The sequence below is a fragment of the Adiantum capillus-veneris genome, chromosome 19 (assembly GCF_014529385.1).
Source record: "Adiantum capillus-veneris isolate H3 chromosome 19, ASM1452938v2, whole genome shotgun sequence".
NCBI lineage: Eukaryota > Viridiplantae > Streptophyta > Polypodiopsida > Polypodiales > Pteridaceae > Adiantum > Adiantum capillus-veneris.
Genome location: NC_140949.1, coordinates 36667003 through 36690474, shown reverse-complemented (window position 1 = coordinate 36690474; position 23472 = coordinate 36667003). Strand labels below are relative to the sequence as shown.

The following is a 23472-nucleotide window of genomic DNA, read 5'->3' as shown; positions in this document are numbered from 1 at the left end:
ATGCGACCGGCACGCGAAACGGAGCCTGAAACAGTGAATTACAGCCTGCTGTGTATTTTTGCAGGTTTAGGGTTTTGGCCCTAAACGGACCCTAATACCCCCAGGAGGTTCGGGGACGCAAGGGGACCGCTGTACAGGTGATCTGGCGCATTTTCAGGGCTGAAAACAGAGAATTCAGCGTGCTGCAGATTCTCGCCAGGTTTTGCAAAGTGCCCGTATGCGTCGGGAAAGTCGGTCAATGCGTGCGAATATTGACTGTGAAGGGTCCTAGTACAGTTATGCTGCTGAAATCAGGCCGGAACAGTTGAAATTCAGGCAAGTTTGTGCAGGGCAGCTTGTAGGGATCCACAGCATTTATTCCCTCTTTTAAAGAATAAAGAAATACCGAAAGGGGCGCCTAAGTTAGGGGCCAATCTGGTGTCGGTCTTCTCATACAGGTGCATTCTAGCATCTGTATCCCATTCCCCTCTCTTGTGTCACTATAGCGCAGGTAAAATAGACGACTAATAATGGGTGAAAGCTAAATCAAGGTTTGAAGTAAAGTCTACCGCCCTTTTTGGATTGAACAGGCCGGTTTCATGGTTCCATCGACGGGATTAAATCACTTTTTCCAGACACAGGGAATCATAGACCAGACACAGGGAATTGCAATTATGGCTGATAAACCAGATGATGTGACTGAAGAGGTTTCCTCTTCACAGGGTCAACAGACACATGAAGTGGGTGAGTCCTCAAGACCACCACAGACTGATGACGATATATTCAGGACCCAGTTGGCTACTGTTGTGGCTATGTTCACACAAGTAATGCAGAACCCGAGGTTTTTAGCCTTTCTGCAACCTCCTGTTCCGTCTCAGCAAGTTGGGTCACTGGATCATATTCAAAAGCCTGTTAAGGCTCGAGCACAAGTGATTCATACCGCACAGTCAATGGAAACACCTGTACACTTGACGGAGAACATGCAGTCTCCACAACCTATGCCTAAGGTGCAAGAACAGGTGGCTGAGATGCCAGGTTTTCAAGCTGTACCAATTCAGCCCGCCACCTTTCAGCAGCCTATAGCTGGTTCTAATGGGCAGGGAAGCAACCTACAGGCTATGCAGCAGGTCTTCCCACCACCTTCAGTACACCCTGGCTATTTTGGAGGTGGATCTGTATTCCAGAGCATGGCTGGTCATGCACCTGGAAATCAGTTTTACACGCCAGGAACAGTGTTTGGGGGTGCTCAAACGATGATGCCTAACCCCATGTACAGTGTCATGGGTATGCAACCAGGGTTTCAGAGCACTCAGGGCCAATTTGGGATACCACAGGCAAATTTTGGTATGGCTGGAATTACAAATCAGCAGCCAAATATGGCATTTCCAAGTCAAGTCAATAGCGGCCAAGGAACACAGATGAACCCTAATAGTCTTCCCATGTTTCAGTCACTTCCATATGACAATTTAACGCCGCTGGAGAGGCCAACTCCGTACAAAGAAGGTGGCAAAGGTGTGTCTTTCACGACCTTTACAGGGTTTGATGACAGGAAGAAGGCTCTCTCATTCCTCCAGCAGTTTGACAAGGCCTATGCAGGGGGAAACTTTACAGAGGCTTCAAAGGTCCGCAAGGCAGCCACTTTCTTGACAGGGAATGTGGGACAATGGTGGACAACTTTATTGCTTCAAGGGCAAGCTCCGTCCACATGGATTTACTTCAAGCAGATTTTTGCAGCAGCATGGTTATCTGACGATTTCGAAGCAGATGCCATGACAGAATGGCACCAGCTAAATGCTGCCACTTGCAGAAATCTGGATGATTACAATCGGAAGTTTTGGAAAGCTCTACTTCCAGTAACTTCCTATAGGTTTGTGCCATTGACAGAACAGATTGAAAAATACTGTTGTGGCCTACCCAAAGGATTGAGAAAATACTGCACGAAGACAAAAGTCACTACTTTGACGCAGCTCATCGAGGTAGCAAACACTGGCAATGGTTTGCTCAAGGGAGAAGATTGTGAATTTAACACTGGCGTCAAGGCAGGATCAGGCAAGAAAAATTCAGCCAAGAAGCACGTTCCCAATGAGGCTCCTAAAGGGACTCAGGAGTCAGCCAACGCAGGGAAAGATAAAGCTATGGCTGAATCAGAAAAAGGACCAGCAAAGAAATGGAAAAATGGAGAAGACGTTTTCCTCGCAAGTCAGAAGAGCAAAAGAAGGTCCTGAGGACAGAGAACAAATGCTTTATATGTGAGCAGCCTGGCCACATTGCTTACAACTGTCCTACAAAGAAAAGGCCAGCTGACTCTGATGACAAGGAAGACAAGAAAGGAAAGAAGCCCATGGCTGGTCTAGTGCCAGATATGGTGGGCGACAAGCCAAATTCAGATGCAAGTGAGCTTTGCAGAGCATGGGGAAAGGTCAGGGATCAAACATTGCTTATCTTCTTTGATCCAGGTGCCAAAGCCAACTTTATTTCCCCAGAATTGGCTTCAAAGTTGGGAATCAGACCTGAAGAGATGGGGTATACAGCAGAGGCAGGTTTGGCATGTCCTGGCCATACAGAGGCTGTGACACCCATCATTGGAAAGTTGCGTCTACATATCCAGTCCTATGTAGATGCTGAAGAATTTTACATCATGCCACTGGACGGATGTGATGTGTTGTTAGGTATTCCTTGGTTATCTCGTGTACAGGGAATCATGGATGCCTACAACAAAAAGATCACTGTACAGAGCAGGGGAAAGACTCACATTCTGGATGTAAAGCTTACAGGAGAGTCTATTCCTACTGTATCAGCTTCTGCTATTACTTCTGTAATGAAAAAGCATCTTTCTGCGTACTTGGTTTTTGCACGTGCATGATGTCCGAAGCTTCTTGGGACTATGCTCCTATTACAGAAGGTTTATCCGAAATTTCGCTGAGATTGCTTCACCTTTACATGCTCTTCAAAAGAAGGTAGTCACCTTTAGATGGACACAAAAAGAGATTTCAGCTTTTAATCTCTTAAAGGAAAAGATGACTTCAGATCCATTCATTGTGTTGCCAGATCTTAGGAAGTCATTTGTGGTCCAGTGTGATGCCTGCGGTAGTAGCATTGTTGCAGTGCTAATGCAAGATGGCAGGGTAGTAGTCTATGAGAAAGAGTTACTGGCTGTGATTCATGCGCTCTAAAGTTGGAAACACTACCTGCTAGGTGCAGATTTCGTTGTCCAAACGGATCATCAGACCTTGCGATACTTCTTGACACAAACAAAGTTACCTGAGAAGCATATGCGATGGGCAATATCTTGTCCATGTTCCATTTTCAGATTGTGCATGTGGAAGGCAAGAAGAACGTTGTGGCTGATGCCTTGTCAAGGAAGCCACAAATTTCAGCTGTGTCGATTCCTCATCATCATGAACTTGATGATATGAGAGAACAGTATGCAAATGATGAAGATTTTGCAAGGGTCTTCGAGCAACTAATGGATGGACAACGTCATGAACACTATCTTCTCAAAGATGGGTTCATGATGATGCATGGCAAATTGTGTGTCACAAAGCCATTGCGACGCAAAGTTATGGAAGAGAGTCATGTCCCACCGTTAAAGCGGTTGAGACATTCTTCTATTCGCCTAAATTGAGAAGGGATGTGGAAGCCTTTGTGCGAGAATGCCTAATATGCCAAAAGGTCAAGTTTGACAGGCAAAAGGCACCAGGGTTATTGCAACCACTACCTATTCCAGATAAACCATAGGAAAGTATTGCTATGGATTTTATCTTCGATCTTTCGAGAACGCAGACAGGAAATGATGGTATTTGGACCATTATTTGCAGATTCAGCAAACAGGCTCATTTGATTCCTGTCAGGAAGAAGATAAAGCCAGATCAGATGGCACGCTTGTTTATGAGCAATATTTTCAAGTATAATGGCATGCCACAGTCGATTGTTAGCGACCGTGATCCACGCATGACAAGTTTGTTCTGGAGAGGTTTGTTTGAGAATATGGGCACCACGCTCAAATTCTCTTCGTCATTTCATCCTCAAACAGATGGGCAGTCAGAAGAGGCAAATTCTACTGTCCTAGATCTGCTGAAGTGTTATGTGTCAGAGCATAAAGGAAAGTGGGAGCAGTATTTGCCATTGGTGGAGTATGCATACAATAATACAGTGCATTCATCAACTGGCAAGGCACCCTTTGAGATAGTTGAAGGTGGCAAGAAAGTTCCTCCCATACTGCATACAAAGGACAACATATTTGAAGCAGATAAGTATATTCAGGACATGGATGAAATGTACAAGAAGGTCAAAGTGGCCTTAGAAAGGACTCAGGCAAAGCAAAAGAACGCAGCTGATCTTCACCGTCGTGAAGTGGTATATTCACTTGGTGATTAGGTGCTTTTACGCTTTGAAAAGGCAAGGTTAAAGAAGATGAAGGGCAAGGAAAGACTGTTTCCAAACCTCAGCATGCGTTACTATGGGCCTTTTCAAGTATGTGACATAATCAGTGATGTTGCATATAGGCTGAAATTGCCTGACAGTTGGAAGATTCACAATGCATTTCATGTGAGTCTTTTCAGACCCTATGTGGGTGATGTGCCAGAAGATATGCCAGCTGAAGATCAGCCGGAAGTCGAGGAAGTTGACGAGATCTTGGTCCCGGAACAGATTTTGGCACACAAAGAAAGGAAAGTGAAAGGCAAGGTTGCTAGGCGTTACTTGGTAAAGTTCAGAAACTATCCACCAATGGATGCTAAGTGGATGGAAGAAGGTGAACTTGCAGAGTCACGAATTGTGTTATCACTTTACTTGGAAGCCTTCGATTTGCAACCTACCTTGACCCCTTGAGTTTCAAAGCTACATGGATTGTCAGTGTGACAATGGCTTCTGAAACAAATGATGTACATGGTATTTAAAGTGAGCTCAAATCAAATACCTGTTACATGAATGTTAGAGCTGTACAGATTGTCAGTTTGGCAATTGCTCTTATGGAATGTCCAAAAGTTTCGTTAGTGCTATAGAAGTGAGTATTTCTTGTCACTTTGTCAAGGATACAGTGATTGCTTCTATTCAAGAGTACATATGTAACTGCATTCTTAAACTGTCGGTTTGGGTATGCTCGAAAGTGTTACGGGATCCAACGTGTACTATAAGACAGTGGCAAAATGTGCAGCTACCATTTTGTCATTGGACAATTAGTGACTCAAAGCAATGGCAGAGTGCGAAGCTACCACTATGTCATTGGGACAGGGTTCACACGCAGGCAATACATGAGTCGACGAGGTGTTGAATACACCACGGTTGACAATGAGCATGTATGTGTCGTATATGTGTCGACAGGTGTTGAATACATCAGTGTTGACAGTAAGCATGTACGACATAGATGCAAACGAGGACGTTTGAGATTTCAAGAGGGGGGTATGTCACCAGCGTGTGACTAGTATCTATCCTTTTTGTTGATTTCTTTCTTATTATCTATTTACTTTCACTTTTTGGAAACACCCCTCGGGAAATCTAACTGCCCTGCATTGCATAGCTAGTGTGGAACTGTCCAGAGGGAGTCCAGGCCTGAGGGCAAGAGAGCACTAAGGTTGGACAAGGACTATGGTTAGCCAAGTGGGGTCATTGACTAGCCAAAGTGGAATCCTTTGCTACAGAGGCTACATTTTAGTTCTCGATGTGGCCGCAGTGTACAAAGAGGCTCGGATGACCTAGAAAGATACAATGGCAGCATCTCTTAAAATTTAGGGAACTCCTATTTTGGGACCTGAAAATGTGTTGACGTCATTACCTCCGGAATGACAAGGGGAACGTTTTCTTACTCTGGCGTGAAGTCAACTGGGCAACCGGTTGGGATATTTTTAGACGGCAACCCCGAAACGGGAAAATGCTTATAAATGTGCCAAGTGGCACCTTCTGGTGCACTTGCCTCATGCAACAAGAAGTGGCGCTGAATTTAGGAGGGGGAGAGCCTCATTTTCAGTTTTTTGTCACAGGTTAAGAGCTATGGAGTGCTTGCTTTCCCTCTTATGCACAGTGCGGTGCCAGGAGTGATGCCCTGCACACTACGCACTGCCCTCTCTCTCCCCTTTGGCAGTAAGTTATGCCCCTCTAGTGGGCTTTTCATTTGACCAATGTATAGTTGTGTGGGTTCATGCGCGATTGCCGAGGCAAGAGCCTCTTGCACAGGTACTGGATTAGCTAGCGGCTAATCCCCCGCAGGTACAGGTGAATTCGGAGAGGTTTCACGCCAGAAATCTCGTCCGATTCAAAGGGCAAGTAGCCCTACAGGTGCGGGAGCTCGAGGACTTGCTACGGATGCGACCGGCACGCAAAACGGAGCCCGAAACAGTGAATTACAGCCTGCTGTGTATTTTTGCAAGTTTAGGGTTTTGGCCCTAAACGGACCTTAATACCGCCAGGAGGTTTGGGGACGCAAGGGGACCGCTGTACAGCTGATCTGGCGCATTTTCAGGGCTGAAAACAGAGAATTCAGCGTGCTGCAGATTCTCGCCAGGTTTTGCAAAGTGCCCGTATGCGTCGGGAAAGTCAGTCAATGCGTGGGAATACTGACTGTGAAGGGTCCTAGTACAGTTATGCTGCCGAAATCAGGCCGGAACAGTTGAAATTCAGCCAAGTTTGTGCGGGGCAGCTTGTAGGGATCCACAGCATTTATTCCCTCTTTTAAAAAATAAAGAAATACCGAAAGGGGCGCCTAAGTTAGGGGCCAATCTGGTGTCGGTCTTCTCATACAGGTGCATTCTAGCATCTGTATCCCATTCCCCTCTCTTGTGTCACTATAGCGCAGGTAAAATAGACGACTAATAATAGGTGAAAGCGAAATCAAGGTTTGAAGTAAAGTCTACCGCCCTTTTTGGATTGAACAGGCCGGTTTCACGAGCTCGTAGACGTCCACGTCCCGATGGGCGTAGGGCACCCCGACTTCACCAGAGAGAGATCCAGGAGATCTAGGAGCGCTACTACAGATCTCTAGAGGAGAGACGCATCCGAGCTTTTGCAGATCCAACCGCCATCCTACGGGGATTGTTCACACCTGACTCACCCATGCATCATGTCTTACACCCTGATTACGGGACTGGATGGAGCTAGAGATATGATAGCATTTCTTTCATGATTGTATATACCCCGGCATATAGGATTGCATCTCTCCCCTGTTTTTAGAACCCCACCCTTGTACCACCTCCCTCCTCCCTCAGTCCTTACATAGGATAGCTATTTTTGCTTTGTACCTTTTCATCCTTCACAGGATATCCAGAGGACACCCACCCCATATACTTTGATTTGTCTCATAGGCCGATTTCGGCCTCCTATGGACGTTAAAAAATCTTTCTTTCTTTCTTTCTCTCTCTTTCTCTCTCTCTCTCTCTCTCTTCCTAGAGAGTGCTTTAGACCACTCTCTAGAGTCATGGGGTACGAGGATCAGAGATGCCTAGGATTATTTTTGCTCGAGCTACGCTGACACAGAGAGAGCCTGATGAGAGGAGAGGCTAGCTTGTCTCAGAGACGGATCAAAGACTTCTTTAGAGCAAACACTGGACATCCGGAGGAGATACTACCACAGCAGAGCCCACATTCTCCTCGCACCAGAGGGACGTTGATCAACCGAGCGACCGAGCTAGGGAGATTGAGACGCCCACGACTGCTGAGGACTACACAACATCGAGGAAGGCTCCATTAGAGGATTCGGATCAGTTTGGCCCAACATGCATGACGCTCGATCAGACTACTGACCATGGAGGAGATTGATGAGATCCACCAACGACCGATGCTGGATCTCATGTGATTATAGCTCTTTCTGAGGGTGCACCCACACTGTGTTGTCTTAGTCCCCCCATTCACTTCGCCCCCTTCTCCTTACTCATATCCTACACAAACCCAGCTGCCTGCTTAGCTCACATCTAGCAGCTTAGGATTCTATAGTATTTTTATTTTGTTAATCAGACTTTGTATCAGCAGATCCACCACATTGTAACTTTCTGGCCTATACATTCTTGGACAGGAACCCCTTCCAGACCCTACAGAGCCATGCCCAGCTACGAGCACCTTCTTTACCACTGGGATGGTGCAGAGGGCCATTGACAGGATGAGGACCGGGAGGGCATATGATCATGACAGTCTAGTAGCGGAGCACTTTATACATGCTAGGGATATGTTGATGGAGGTTCTTGCAATGTTGTTCAACCGTGCCATGTGTGAGGGTTGCCTGAGAATTGGAGGTTGTCTACTATTGTGCCTATTTGCAAGGCAGGTGATCCTAAAGAGCCTAGGAACTATTGCACTATTATGGTTGGACACACATTGGCACAGTTGTAATATGTATGAATCCATTCTTGAGCAGCACTCGAGTAATTGGGCAGAGGGTGAAGGTGTACGAGCGAAGGGTCAGGCCGGTTTCAGGAGGGGTTTCTCCACTCTTGATCATATTCTGATACTCAAAGCCATCATTGAGGAGGGCTAGTCACATGGGAGATGGATTTATTGTAGCTTTGTGGATTTCCGCAAAGCATTTGACATGGTAACGAGAGCTCGATTAATGTGCAAACTACAGGAGATGGGGGTGCCCATAGAGTTGATTTGGGGGATTATGGCTATACAGATCAGTGAAGGGGCATGTACGCACTCCGGAAGGGGTATCTGATTTAGTTCACTCTACTATTGGGGTGAAATAGGGCTGCCCATTGTCTCCTACTCTATTTGGTATGTATGTTGATGAGGTGTCTGATTACATTGACAGAGAGGGTGACAGAAGTGCCCAACTGGCAGGGACGTGGATCCCATTGTTGTTATATGCTGATGATATTGTGTTGATATCTGACTCACCAAAGGGTATGCAGCGACATTTGGATGCACTACACAGTTTTGCAGAGGATAGTGGATTGTGTGTAAACCTTGGTTATGGTGTTTAACACCACACCACAGTGGATCAAGAGATCAGCACCTACTTTCACATATGGTCAAGAGATTGTGGAGTATACAGATGCATTCACTTACCTGGGGGTAGTCTTTACTAGGCCGAGATTTTCTTTGAGAAGAGCAGCAGAGACTAGACTGACTAGAGCTTATGCGGCTTTGGGAGGATTGGAGAGGATGTGTTCGCAGGTTCACTTCCAGGAACCTAGGACAAAGTTATGGCTCTTTGATACTTTGGTTGCCTCTACTATGCTATTTTGGGGACCTTCTATAGGCAAGGATGGTTGGAGACGTATGGAGAGACCCTTGGTATCTATGATCTCTCGACTGATTAGAGCCAAGGCCTCCATACCGCATGATATCATTCTAGCGGAGTTAGCTGCCTCCCCTATGGAGATTGAGGCGCTTACCACAACCTATGGGATACTACCAGAGATAGATATGCCAGGTTGGCCCTAGAGTCTTCCAGACAGTTAGCTCTACAGGGGGATACATCATGCTGGTATGCACAGATGACATCATGGTTTCAGACACATGGCTTCACCATGGACAGGCTGCCTCCTTTTCAGTACTCTCTACAGGCACCCTTGGTGTCTCTGACATGGGTGGAGATTACTAGACTCATTCGTCGGGGTCTGATCCAGCTGGACACGAGGAGGACATGGATAGAGCGGTACAGGAGTTGGGCACGAAGATGGCTTTCTATAGAGAGCATCTTCTCCATCTCACAAGAGATGGGTATGTGATTCAACCTAGCTATATGGACAAACATCTTTCTCATGGTTTGCGTTGTGCCATAGGCCAGATACGCACATCCTCACATCAACTCAAGATTGAGACTGGCAGATTCAGAGGGATACCAGCAAATAGCAAGATATGCCGCTTATGTCATCTAGAGCCAGAGATAGAGTTACATTACATATGTCATTGCACAGTGTACTATGAGATACGAGGCCGTTTTCATTGTCTATTCAAAGAGGGTTTTGCCGTTTTGGGCCTTTATCTAGGGTCATGAGTTATGAGGATCAGAGATGTCTTGGACTGTGTCTACTTGAGTTACACAAGCATAGAGACACTTTACTGAGGAGAGCTGGAGAGAGACAGTCCCAGAGACAGATTACAAGTTTTTTTACACTAGATATTGGACACCCAGAGGAGCAGCCACCATTGCAGAGCTCTGCCCGCACTCATACTACCACTATTGTCATTCTTATAGACCGAGCATTGGAGCTAGGGAGATATAGACGACCGCGATTGAGGAGAGGAGCTACACAGTATAGACGGAGACTACAGCAAAGAATTCGAGCCATACTTTCTCGACGTCCTGAGTGCGGATGAGGATGGATCTCTCTCTCTCGCCCCGACCTCCCGCCCTCTTTCTCGCCCGCTGCCCCCTGCTCTGCACCCGCTGCCCCTGCCCCTGCCCCTGGCGAGGGTTCTTGGCGAGGGCGAGCAGGTTCTTGGCGAGGGCGAGCAGGTTCTTGAACGGTTCTTGCGAGGGCGAGCAGGTTCTTGGCGAGCTGGCTGGTTCTTGAACGGTTCTTGGCGAGGGCGAGCAGGTTCTTGGCGAGCTGGCTGGTTCTTGGTTCTTGGCGAGGGCGAGCAGGTCTTTGGCGAGCAGGTTCTTGGCGAGCTGGCTGAGGAATCTGAGGCGAGGGCGAGGGCGAGCAGGTTCTTAGCGAGGGCGTGCTGGCTGAGGCGAGGGCGAGCAGGTTCTTGGCGAGCAGGAATCTGAGGCGAGGACGAGCAGGTTGGCAAGGGCGAACTGGCTGAGGCGAGGGCGAGCTGTCGCGCTGCAAACCTGCTGGACGAGGGACGAGAGGCGAGCTCTCTCTCTGCTGGACGAGAGTCTTGGGCGAGGGCGAACTGCTGATCTTGGACGAGAGACGAGCTCGACTAGGCGAGGGGCGAGCTGCTAGACCTGGTCAAGGGTGAGCTGCTAAGCCTGGGCAAGCTGCTGGTCCTGTGTCAAGAGGTCGAGCTCTTGGGTCGAGGACGAGGAGCCTACCAAAAGGCGAGGACGAGTTGCCTGCCAAGGGCGAGGACGAGGGTCTTGACCTCTAAAGGACGAGGGCGAGCTGCCTGCCAAGGGTGAGAGCGAGCTGCCTACCAAGGGCGAGGGCGAGAAGAGCCAAGGGCGACGAGACGAGACCAGCCTGCCACGGCTAGGGCGAGGACTTTGGTGACGAAGGCGAGGCCAACCAGGGCGGAGGCGAGACCTCTGCTGGTGAGTCTTTGTTCTTCTCTCTCAAATGGAACAACCAGCCGAGGATGGTGATGCAAGTGGATTCACCACCCCACAAAAAATGAAAGTGACTTTCAAGCGGAGGAGCAGAGATAGTATACTCTCGCCAAGCTCACTGAGGGCAGGGAAAACCGTCAAAGTCCAAGATGATTTAATGATGGAGAGGGTTCAAGTAATGATTAAATCTGAGCTCAGCTTTATGAGAGATGACATCAGGAAAGAGATGTACGCAAATGCAGATAGTTATAAGAATTCTATGTATGCAGATATGAGGAAAGAATTAGATAAAGCGATGCTTGATAGGCATGATGAAATGTATCTATCTGTGAAAGGGGAGATGCAGGCTCTAATGCGGGCAGAAGTGAATGTAATGGAATGTATTATGCAGAAAAATCTGGATGAGGCAATGGCAAGCTTTGAATCTTGGAAAACCAATGTGGAAAAGTGCATGAAGGAAAAAGATGCAATGATTGAAGAGCTTAAAGGGGAACTTGCAGCTTGCAAAATTATGCCCAAAACGGAAGGGGGAAATCAGCCCTCTATGTTAAAGGAGCTCGAAGATATTAAGGAGCAGGTGAAAACTCTGCACGAAGGGGAAGAACAAAACTTGAAAGAGGCTTCCTCATGGGCGGAGCGCCTTTTTAAAACATAGGAGAAAGTTGACGAAGCAGAAAAATGGATTGAAGGTGCAAAGAAAGGGAAGGCCCGGATGCCAGAAGCCGCACAGACTTCTACCATCATCAATATGACCATTGAGGAGGAACAGAAGAGGAGGACTGGTATCAAAGACACCGAAAATGTAGAAGACGAAGTGAAGGAACTCTTGCAGCGCATGGGCATCCCGGAACCTATGCACATAGGTGCTTGGAGAGTAGGAAAAAAAGGAGTGGATGAGAAGGGAAACGTCAAAGAGAAAGCACTTATTTTGCGTTTCCCGACTTTGGAAACAAGGAAGGAATTCTTGAAGAAGAGACCGGCACTTAAGAAAACTAGAATATTTATGGGGGATGACCTTACTTTAGCACAAATAGCACATATGCAAGAGTTGATGCCAGAGATCAAGGCAGCAAGGGAGAAGGGAAAAATTGCCTTTTATAGAGGAGGGAAAGTAGTGGTTTTGGAAAAACGCACAGCATGACGGTGCGAGACATATGGGACCACACTCCGGATGGCGGCATGGAATTGTAATGGATCATATAGGCTGGATGTGGGTGCCTTTGAGGATAGCTTCAGAGATAGAGACATTGTCTTTTACTCATAGACACATCAAAAATCTGGACAGTTGATGCCAAGTGTGACTGGTTATTTATGGGAGACAGCTTGTCGGCCAGACGCTAGATCCCAGCATGGGAGTCGAGGTTCAGGAGGGGTAGTAGTCTTACTCAAGGAGGAGTTGCAGCCGCTATTACAGATTTTCCGGAGAGATGACCAGACAAGATACATGTGGGTGAGACTGAGAGCTCAGACAGGCAGATTCTTATACATTGCTATATGTTACTTTCCCCCTAGCACATCAGTCTATACCTCACCTAGAGGGCAATCCCCTTTCTCTATACTTGATGATGACATATGGGAGTTCTCTAGAGATGGAGATATCATTCTCTTGGGAGACTTTAATGCCAAGACGGCCAACTCCCAAACGGTATTTTATGATACCTCGGAGGAGATGCTTAGAGAGATGGATATATCGGAGATGGGGCTTGACAAACACTCACAGGATAGAGAGCACACAGAGTATGGGAGATATCTCATAGAGATGGCGACTACGCATGGTCTGGCCATACTTAATGGTCTAGAGATTTTTCCTTCGTCTGGGGGATTCACATGCTTTCCACACAGACATGGGGCCAGTACAGTAGACTATGTCATGACTTCACCGAGCTTCATCTCTAATATTCAGGATTTCAGTGTGGGCCCTAGGCCTGTTGGAGTAGCAGTGGACCATGCTCTCCTGACTTTTTCAGTCTCTTTCCAGTATAGTGTCTCTCAGACACCACGAAGGATTGCACACACACGGTATACTTTTACACCAGAGACGGATTCAGTTTATGTGGAAGAGATTTACACACGGATGTGGGCAGCCGAGCCTGTATATACAGTGGAGAAGATCACCACTTTATTGACGGAGATCTTGCATGGGGCAGCAGCAGAGGCATACCCACACACTCAACCAGATCAGAGAAGACGTTCTGGGAACATGCCTCAGAATAGTTGGTATGATGAGGAATGCAGAGAGATGAGAGTTCAGATTTGGAGCGAGCTTATACTTGGAGTCATTACATATCGACAGTCTCGGATTGCTCTTCGGCGTTTAGTGCGACGGAAGAAGCGGGCCTTTTTAGCCCAGATGGAATGTGATTTGTATCAGCTCTTTTTGAGTCGAGATTCAGGTGAGGCCTGGAGTCTCTTCCGTGAGCACTCACCTCCTCCAGTGATTACCTCTCCCGAGACTTGGGGTCAATATGCAGCATCATTATATACAGTACCCGGGCAACCACCACTACCAGACCCTCTAGAGCCATGTCCAGCCACTAGTACCTTCTTTACCACTGAGATGGTGAAAAACGCCATTGACAGGATGAGGACTAGGAGAGCATATGATCATGATGGTTTGGTGGCAGAGCACTTGATACATGCTAGAGATTTATTGTCAGAAGTTCTTGCACGGTTGTTTAACCGTGTCATGTGTGAGGGACTACCCGAGTCCTGGAGATTATCTACTATTGTACCTCTCTTCAAGGCAGGGGACCCCACAGTGCCAGGGAACTACCGTACTATTATGATAGGGTACACATTGGCACGGTTGTATGCATCCATTCTTGAACAGCAACTGAGTAAATGGGCAGAAAATGAGGGCATACGAGCAGCAAGACAGGCTGGATTTAGGAGGGGTTTCTCCACTTTGGACCATATTCTTACACTCAGAGCCATTATTGAGGAGGGTCGGGCTCATGGGAGACGGATGTATTGCTGCTTTGTGGACTTCCACAAAGCATTTGACACAGTGCCGAGGGCCAGATTGATGCACAGGCTACTGAAGTTGGGAGTACCCACAGAGATCATATGGGGGATCATGGCTTTATACGGCTCAGTGACTGGCCAGGTACGCACTCCGTAGGGGATTTCTGACATTGTTCATTCCACTATTGGAGTGAAACAGGGGTGTCCTTTGTCCCCTACACTTTTTGGTATGTATGTAGATGAGGTCTCTGACTACATTGACAGAGAGGGTGACAGAGGCGCTCAGCTAGCAGGGACATGGATCCCTTTATTATTATATGCTGATGATATTGTGTTGATATCAGAGTCGCCAGAGGGCATGCAGAGACATTTGGATGCATTGCACAACTTTGCAAAGGATAGTGGACTGTCTGTGAACCTTGGTAAAACCAAGGTTATGGTGTTTAACACCACACCACAATGGGTCAAGAGATCGGCACCTGCATTCGTATATGGTCAAGACATTGTGGAGTACACAGAGGAATATACATATCTGGGGGTGGTATTCACGGGACCGAGGTTTACTCTGAGGAGAGCAGCAGAGACTAGACTGTCCAGAGCCTATGCGGCATTGGGAGGGCTAGAGAGGATGTGTTCACAGGTTCAGTTTCAAGAACCACGAACAAAGTTATGGCTCTTTGATACTTTGGTTGCTTCAGCTATGCTTTATGGGGTCTAAGTGTGGGGACCATCTGTGAATCATGACAGTTGGAGGAACATGGAGAGACCCTTGGTATTTATGATATCCCGGATGATTAGAGCCAAGGCCTCCGTACCACATGCGATTATTCGAGCGGAGGTAGCCGCCCATCCTATAGAGATTGAGGCTCTTACCACATCAGTGTCCTTTATGCACAGTCTATGGGATACACATAGAGGCAGATATACCAAATTGGCTCTTGAGTCCTCTAGACAGTTAGCAATGCAGGGAGATGCATCATGTTGGTATGCGCAGATGACCTCATGGTTTCAGAGGCATGGTCTCAGCATGGATAGATTGCCTCCCTTTCAGTATTCCCTGGATGCACCCTCCCTACCAGTCACACGGACGGAGATCACTAGACTCATTTGGCAGGATCTTATACAGTTGGACACCAGAAGGACATGGGTAGAGCCGATGCACGAGTTGGGCACCAAGATGGCTTTCTACAAAGAGCACCTTCTCCAACTTTCGGGAGATGGGTTTGTGACTCGTCCAAGCTACATGGACACTTATTTGCCTCATGGTCTGCGATGTGCTATTGGTCAGATTCGCACATCCTCACACCCGCTAGAGACTGAGACGGGTAGATTCAGAGGGATACCGCCGGAGTCTAGGATATGTCAACTATGCGGTAGAGAGCCAGAGACAGAGCTACACTACATATGCCAGTGCACTGTGTATTATGAGATACGAGGGCGCTTCCATTGCTTATTCAGGGAGGGTTTTGGACCCCTAGATAGAGTCATGAGGTATCAGGATCAGAGATGCCTTGGCCTATATCTACTTGAGCTACACCGACATAGAGATAGTCTGTTGAGGAGACATGGAGTACGACAATCGCAGAGACAGATCACAGACTTCTTTGGATCGAGGGAGCCAAGAGATCAACCACCAGCACACGGTTGTACCCGCATTCATACGAGAGGCACCCTCATTGACAGGGCGATTGAGCTCGGGAGATCGAGACGACCACGACTGAGACACAGGAGCACACTACATCCACGGAGACTCCAGCAGAGGATCAGAGGCATTCTAGCACGACACCCAGATTGTCATTGAGGGCCTATTCTACATTTTCAGATTTCACATTTCACACTTCATTTTCAGTTTTCATTTTTACTTTCAGTACTTTTTGTACTTGTACTTCAGACATTGTATTAGATTCACCACTTTGTATCTGATGGTCTCATAGGTCATTTTGGCCTCTTGAAGACGTTAATATATCATTTCATTTCTACCATATCTCCCCCCCCCCCCCAATCCTCTCTCATTGTACTACACATTGTACTGGGCACCTTGTGTATTAGTTGGCACATCCATACAGTCCCAGCTTGTAGTATTTGTAATTTTGTTTCAGTTCTTTTTTATTCCGGACATGGTAATAGATTCACTATGTTGTATCAGCTTGGTCTGATAGGTCATTTTGGCATTTTGAAGACGTTAATATATCATTTCATTCGGCCACGATTGAGGAGAGGGGCTACACAACATCGACGGAGACTACAGCAGAGGATTCGAGCCATACTCTCTCGACATCCAGAGTGCAGATGAGGATGGATTCTAGTAGTAGTAGTATTTTTGTTCTAGTCTATTTGTACGCAGACATGGTATCAGATTCACAATTTTGTAACAGTTTGTTCTCATAGGTCATTTTGGCCTTTTGAAGACGTTAATATAACATTTCATTTTATTTTATCTCTCTCTCTCTCTCTCTCTCTCTCTCTCTCTCTCTCTCTCAGCATGTTGGTATGGGGAGATGACATCATGGTTTCAAGCACATGGGTTCAGCATAGATAGATTGCCTCTCTTCGAGTACTCATTTGGATGCACCCTCTCTGACTCTTACACAATCTGAGATCACTAGGCTCATCTGCCAAGACCTGACTCAGCTAGATACTAGGAGGACTTGGATACAGCCGGCTCAAGAGTTGGGCACGAAGATGGTTTCCTATAGAGAGCATCTTCTCCAGCTTACTGAGGATAGTTTTGTGACGAGGCCCAGATACATGGACACCCACTTGTCTCATGGGATACGGTGTGCTATTGGCCAGATACAGACATCTCACACCAGCTATGGGTTGAGACTGGGAGATACAGTGGAGTACCAGCAGAGGCCAGGATATGCCCCTTGTGTCACATGGAGCCTGAGACAAAGTTGCACTACACATGCCACTGCCCAGTCTACTATGAGATATGAGGCCGCTTCCATTGTTTGTTCAGAGAGGGCTTTGGACCACTATCCAGAGTCATGGGGTACGGGACCAGAGATGCCTCATGACTCTGGATAGTGGGGATTTGTACTTCATGAGGGATGTCTTCACTTGCATCCTTCATAAAGTTTAAAACGATGCCTTCTCTGGCATGCTTTATAGATGACATCATCCAAACTTTCAGGTGAGGATCACGTGAGGACCATAGGAACTCTTGACTGCTGGGTGGCAGATGGGGAACATAGATGGCTCACACGGACTTATATTCACAACACAATTACTCAGACACCTATCATGAATCTCGTGAGCATTGCCCCCGAATCAAGCTTGGCTGGAGTAAAGCCTTCACTATCTTAAGTAGGGTGGTTACCTCGATCTCCATTTGGTTACCTGCGGCAATAGCAAATGGTATACCTTTCTTAAGCGTAGAAAAGACTGAACTTACGAATTATAAGAGGGGCTAAAACACTCACAAAAAAAACAAAAGCAATGGACACAAGAAAACAGATAAAGAAACAACTACATCACTTTATTTGTTACAAAGCAAAAATAGATAAAACAAACCATTATTCGCTTGAAAATGCTTTTAGAAAAGGCATAGGCAAAATAATTTGAAGAGTTTATTGGATTGAAACTTTGAAACAAGTACTCAAGTTTGAACAAACAAGGATAAGATATCACAAAGACTTACTCCTAACACATATAGTCTAATGCACAAGTTACAAGCATGACATGCCAAGTTTTACAAACCGCAATTTGTAGCATTGCATATTTAGGAAATTGACAATAATAAGCAAGGAGGACCCTAACCTTGTACAAATCATCTATGGAATTGTTGCGAGCTAGAATACGCGAGAATCCATCAATCTCCGGTTGGAAATGAAATTGTGCATAGTAAGCTTCCTAAAAGAAAGGTTCTTGTTTCAAAAGATAGCAAAGAGAAGTTTCCAATGCTCGAACAAATGAGTACTATTGTAAATTAATTATTTTGTCTTGACTTGTTCTTATTACTGTTCCACTTAATACTTATGGTCATCTAACAGGGCACAAACCTTCCATCTTTCAAGACTCATACTTGATTCAAACCCTCTCTAGGAAGCAACTGGATCACAGGCATGTCCTTTGGGAAAGGAGCAATAAGTACGCATTTCAAAGACTAAGTTTCGTGAGGTATATTTTCATATATGAGAACATGAACTCTTAGCTCTATTGTCATATCGTTGTAAAGTATCTCTGTCAACACCAAATCCTAGGAAACTTGCTGAACAAAATGCTTTCAATAGTCTCAAGACAAAGCGACTATTGCTTGCTGCTACTGCCTACTCTGCTCGCTTCACCCCCACCCCCTTTCCTGTGCTTGCCACACAGACACACAAAACGAATGGGTGCCTAGGTTTTCTCCCACTTCCAATGCCCCTTACCTTGACTGGGAACATGTTTGCAGCCCTACGTATTTTTTAACTAACAGACAATCTCTTTCTTGGGGGGAAGAAAACATTTCCAAGGAACTGCAAGTTATTTTTAAAGGAAAATTACGAAAATACCACTCTAATTTGTGGAAATTCCCAAAATACCCCTCATATTTTAAAAATTCCCAAAATACCCTTGTATCTATTTTGGTTGGATTGTTCAAGATTTTCTAATCTTTATTCCTTTTTGAAAATTGAGATCCGTTTTTGAGTGCTTAGCATGTAATTTGTCACAAATTACCTTGCAAAAAAAGGCAATTATGTCTAAAAATATTGAAGCAATTCATCTCCACAGCCTATGTAACCAACTCAAATTCTAGTTTTAGCATCTTGTGTTGATAGACAATCAGTCTTCTTATGGAAAGCTACAAGTTTTTTTATCTTTCAAGAAATTTAATCTCACAACCAGGGGTATTTTGGAACTTTTTAAAATTTGAGGGGTATTTTGAGAATTTCCACAAATTAGAGGGGTATTTTGGTAATTTTCCCTATTTTTAATTCATACACTTCTGGCTCATTAGCCATCTCCTCTAAAACATTGGAAACCTTAGCTTTTAAAAGCCTTCGTAAAAATCAACCTCTTGCCTAATCAGTTGAGGAGTAAACAAAGGTATAAAACACTCTCTCCCCTGAATTGAAAATTCACAAAGATAGTATCCTGATTGTGCTGCTGATGTCAAGAAAATCTTAAAAAATCTTCGTTTCTTTTTTCTGTTTGCAAGATTGATTGTCCTCCGCTACACAAGGGACAAAATCATTACCATTTCCGAAAAATGTACTGATACGGAGAGGTCCTACACATTCTCTGCAATTCTTTCGTGAGAATTCCTACCATAAACAAATACTTCTTGGCTGATGCTTATAGGGTAGTTTGATAAGAAGTTTCTCAAACGTTGGATCCAGAGGGTAGGAGTGCAGTGTATTATGGGAGCCCATCAAGCTGCTCTAGAACTGAGGTGTTGGAGTTCAAGGTATAGAAAAGATATGGAAAAGAAATGCGGAATCCGCACATTTATGATATGCAACAGCATCCCAAAACAACAGAGCTTCCATTTCACTATGGCCACACACTTCTCGAGAAAACAGGATGGAAAAATCTCTGCTGTATGTACAGTTCTTCACCAGCAGGGATAAAGGGTATGTATGGGATCAACATTTCTGACACTTGGGACTAGATGTAATTAGTACCAGGACTCTAACATGGTTACTTCCTTTAGGCTTCAAGCTGTGAAGGGGCTTTGAAAATATGAAAAAATTGTGGGCCTCATGCCCTGAGACAAGAAGCTAGTTAGTTGCATTTTCTTATTCAACCACCTCTCAGACCTTCAGCTTTTCTCTTTCTATTTCAAATACAGTAAGATAAGCATTTGGTATCAGGAAAAGAGTATTGTTATGTTTTCCCCGGAAACAGTGAAGAAGGCAGTAGTTTCACATATCAGGAACTAGTTTCTTCCTTGTTCAAGTGTTTGAGTACCTCAAGGCATTTTTGGAGCTTAGGTGATCTGCTAGGCAAAACTATAAAAGATTTTTTATTTTGATGATTCTTTGAGAGCCTCAAGTTGATTGTTTTCAGGGTATTTTCTGCATACAAGCCTCCATTCTATCATCTTTCTTTGTTCTTTTACCTTGGGGTCTGTGCCTTGAAGTCTATTCATATAATGTTCCTACCTGATAGGAAAAGAAGAGTAAAATTAAAACTTTTTAAAGCTGTAAGTTTGAGACGCTACTTGCTCGCTAACGATGTCTCTATAAAAGAAGGATCCTTTTTAGAAAGAAAGGATGAAAACGTATATAAGGAATCAGCATGCTTGAATGATAATTTTCATCACCATGTACCCATCAGTAAGAAGAGAATCTACATACAGACACTCTCTCTCGGGCATGCCAAAGCTGCTCTCTGTCCTTGTATGCAAGCCTTCTGAATCTTTCCACTGGTGTTTCTTGCAATACATCTTGACTATGAGACTGCTTCAAGATGAGAATGGAGTTACCAATATCTGGACGAAAGCGCAGATCAAAAGTTGTTCCATGCTCCTTTGACTTCTGCAATTAATATTCAAAAAAGGTTCAAAATTTGTCTAAGGCAGAACACATACCTTTTAATGTGAGAATCAGAAAAGGCACACTTTGTTGAAGAGTTTCTGCTGATTTTCCATTCAGCTAGAAAGACCTCTGCATAGCAAGCATTATCATTTTACCCTCAGCAACAATGTTCTAGCTCCTACCAGACCTTCCCGTGAGCACCATGTGATGTTGAAACAATACCTTCTTCTCTTCTAAAGTTTGCAGGTACTGTTTCTGCCTCTCTAAAAAGCCGACAGAGGAACCTTTAAACTGCCTGGAAGATGCTATAATGTAGTTTGTATTCTTATTGATCTCTGGCACAAAGGTGCTTTGGTTTTTCTGGAAGATCAAAATGCATTAAAACTGAGCAAAGATCCACTAGCACAGAGCAAATCAAATTTTACCATAAAGATTCAGTACCTGAGGTTCAACTTTGCAATCCAGATGAACTGACAGGTGCATTGCACTCAATCGCTGGGCTACATCAAGTGCTTCTAGTCCTTTCTGTTGTATACAAAAAGCATACTGAGATACATCAATGGAAACTGCTGGGGAAAAAGGATTAAGCCTGATCCTACATCAATTGAGCTATCAGTAGGCCCTTACTAACTTGTTTGCACAATTGGATTGATTTTTGATTTATTTCAGGCTTGAATGTTAACCCCATATTCATTCGCAATTGTGCATTCGCTATTTTCTCAAACTTCCGCCTCTGCAAACACCAAAATGAGATTGAGGAAAATCTCATAATTCCCATGTGAATAGAAAGTAAAATGTGGGAACCTTGTGGACTTACCTGAAGCTCTTGAAATCTGTCCTGAATGGGTTGGTAAGTAATCTTATCATAGACCTGAGAGCGAAAATTTATCCTTGGCCAGAATGAGCAGTTATCAAGCTCCTCCTTCTCGAATGCTTTTCTTGCCTGCAGTATAAAAAATAAGCATCTAGAACATAAGGGTTAACATAAGGGAGCATAAGGGATCACAAAATAAGACAACAAACAGCAATTGTGAATGCATTGAATCTACCATACACCCTAAGCAGCAAAACTCTCATAAGACAAAAAATCGTCCTTTCGGATTAAGAAATAAACTCAAGAAGATGTACACTAGAGAGAAGTGGCATAACCGATCCACTCACTTTGAAAACAAGAAAAAAAAAGAATTATATAAAGGTCTATCGAATGCTACAAAACTAGCCTAAAGGACAACCATGTACAAATGCTCAGGTGTGTGATGTGATATCCTCCGAGCAATGTGCTCATAGTCTCACTCAGTGAAGAAAACTCCCTCAAAATGAATGATAGCAAAAGCACAACTAAATTGATAATCACAATTCACTAGCTTGAGCTGAAATAGAAACCTGACCACATACACAGCAAGGACCCAAGTACAAGAAATTTGCTGGCAGCAAACTCAACTCTAGACTAAGGATTGTGAGACTCGGACACAAGGGGATGCTGAGGCTAGAAAGTGCAAGGTAGTGAGCTTTGTGTAAAAGTAAAGACACTAAACACTAGACTACTATGACAAGACAAACACCAAGACTCCTCAATACAACTGATACCAGACGACATATATACAAGGACCAAAATATCTCCCAAGAAAGGGTGAACCATGTAGATTGTGTGAAGGGTAGTACGCCACGTAAGCACACAACCATGTCAACAGCCTAGCTACCACTAGACCAGGAAAGTGAAATAACACCGCTAATTCTGGTCCATTGGTCCTCTAAGTCGACTAAGAAAAGTAAACCATATCCCCATGTAAGCTGTCACGTGGTGAGCCAGAAGACTATTCAACACCCGGTGAATCTGCAACCGAAATCCCTGGAGAACATAGGTAAGAAGACTGAGAAGAACGCTATCTAGGAAAAGCGAACTTTGAAGTGGGTGGAGTAAGTACAGTGGTGTGATGTGAATACCACTACTGAAGACCCTCTGCACCAGAGGCTGCTGCCCGCTCTCTGATGGATGCTGCTAAGTGGTGGATGAAGGAAGCCAAGGGTGGGTTTTGTGAGGGCGACTCTGTGCTCTCATGGCTGAAAGCTGTACTGAGAGTGGAGCAATAGAAGGAGAATATGCCTGCGGAGGAACAAATGTGTGCGTGGAAAATGGAATACATGGTGATGCATAAGCCTGCTACGAATGGTAAATATGAGCAGAGGGATAAGCAAACACTTGTGCATGAGTATATCCTGGAGGATGTGTATTGACTACAGGGCACTCAATGAGTTCACCATCAGAGACAAATTTTCTATTTGTTGGATAGCTGACATCCTTGACAGGTTGCAAGAACTTGCTCATTTCACTTGGATGGATCTCAAAAGTGAATCGCTATTGTATGTCAATTTCAAGATTGTGAATGCCCCCCCTCTCAGGAGAGGGTTCTTAAAAGTGCAATTTGAGTCTACGGATCAAGCCATGGAGGTCTTAGCACAGAGCTCTATGGACTTTCATTTTGCTATAGTTTTCATCGCCAAATGGACACAGGGCTAGATTTCCAAGTCTTCTATCCTCCTCATGTAAATGAAATTGGGAGATGTATGGGCTTTGTGGTTGGCGATGTTGTGAGTCCCAGAGATGAGGATCACACAATCTCCATTAGGATGGTTCTTTACCCATCCTTAGTGAAGAATCCTCTGCAATTCATTTCTCTCCCGACTATCTATGGGGAAAGAAATCTTGCAGAGAGTATTCTTCATTGGTCTTCCTGGCCACTGATTTATTTGTGGCAGGAAGGGCCATGTTGCTGCAGTTTGTACCTGTCGGAGGATACCTCCTGATCACCAAGCTGGTCGAGGGCGAAGGTGGACTAGAGCAAGCTGGACCAGACCAGCAGACTAGACCGGGCAAGGGGCTGAACCAACTAGCTCCTCGACCATGTATGC

General features: G+C 45.2%; 1 protein-coding gene across 15 annotated transcripts in view; it reads right to left on the bottom strand.

The window, feature by feature from the left end:
- LOC147433833 (uncharacterized) overlaps window positions 1-23472 on the bottom strand; it is a 154441-nt gene that overhangs the window by 64252 nt on the left and 66717 nt on the right. For 8 of the 15 annotated variants that reach the window (XM_086490455.1, XM_086490456.1, XM_086490459.1 and 5 more), the window contains 6 exons: window positions 21380-21505; window positions 21194-21295; window positions 21004-21087; window positions 20785-20922; window positions 20383-20562; window positions 17861-17953 (listed from right to left, as the gene is read on the bottom strand). In XM_086490455.1, the coding sequence (XP_086346581.1) occupies window positions 17861-17953; window positions 20383-20562; window positions 20785-20922; window positions 21004-21087; window positions 21194-21295; window positions 21380-21505 (723 nt within the window). The remainder of the gene's footprint in view (window positions 1-17860; window positions 17954-20382; window positions 20563-20784; window positions 20923-21003; window positions 21088-21193; window positions 21296-21379; window positions 21506-23472) is intronic. The other 7 variants (XR_015185312.1, XR_015185313.1, XR_015185311.1 and 4 more) reach the window with 2 other exon arrangements.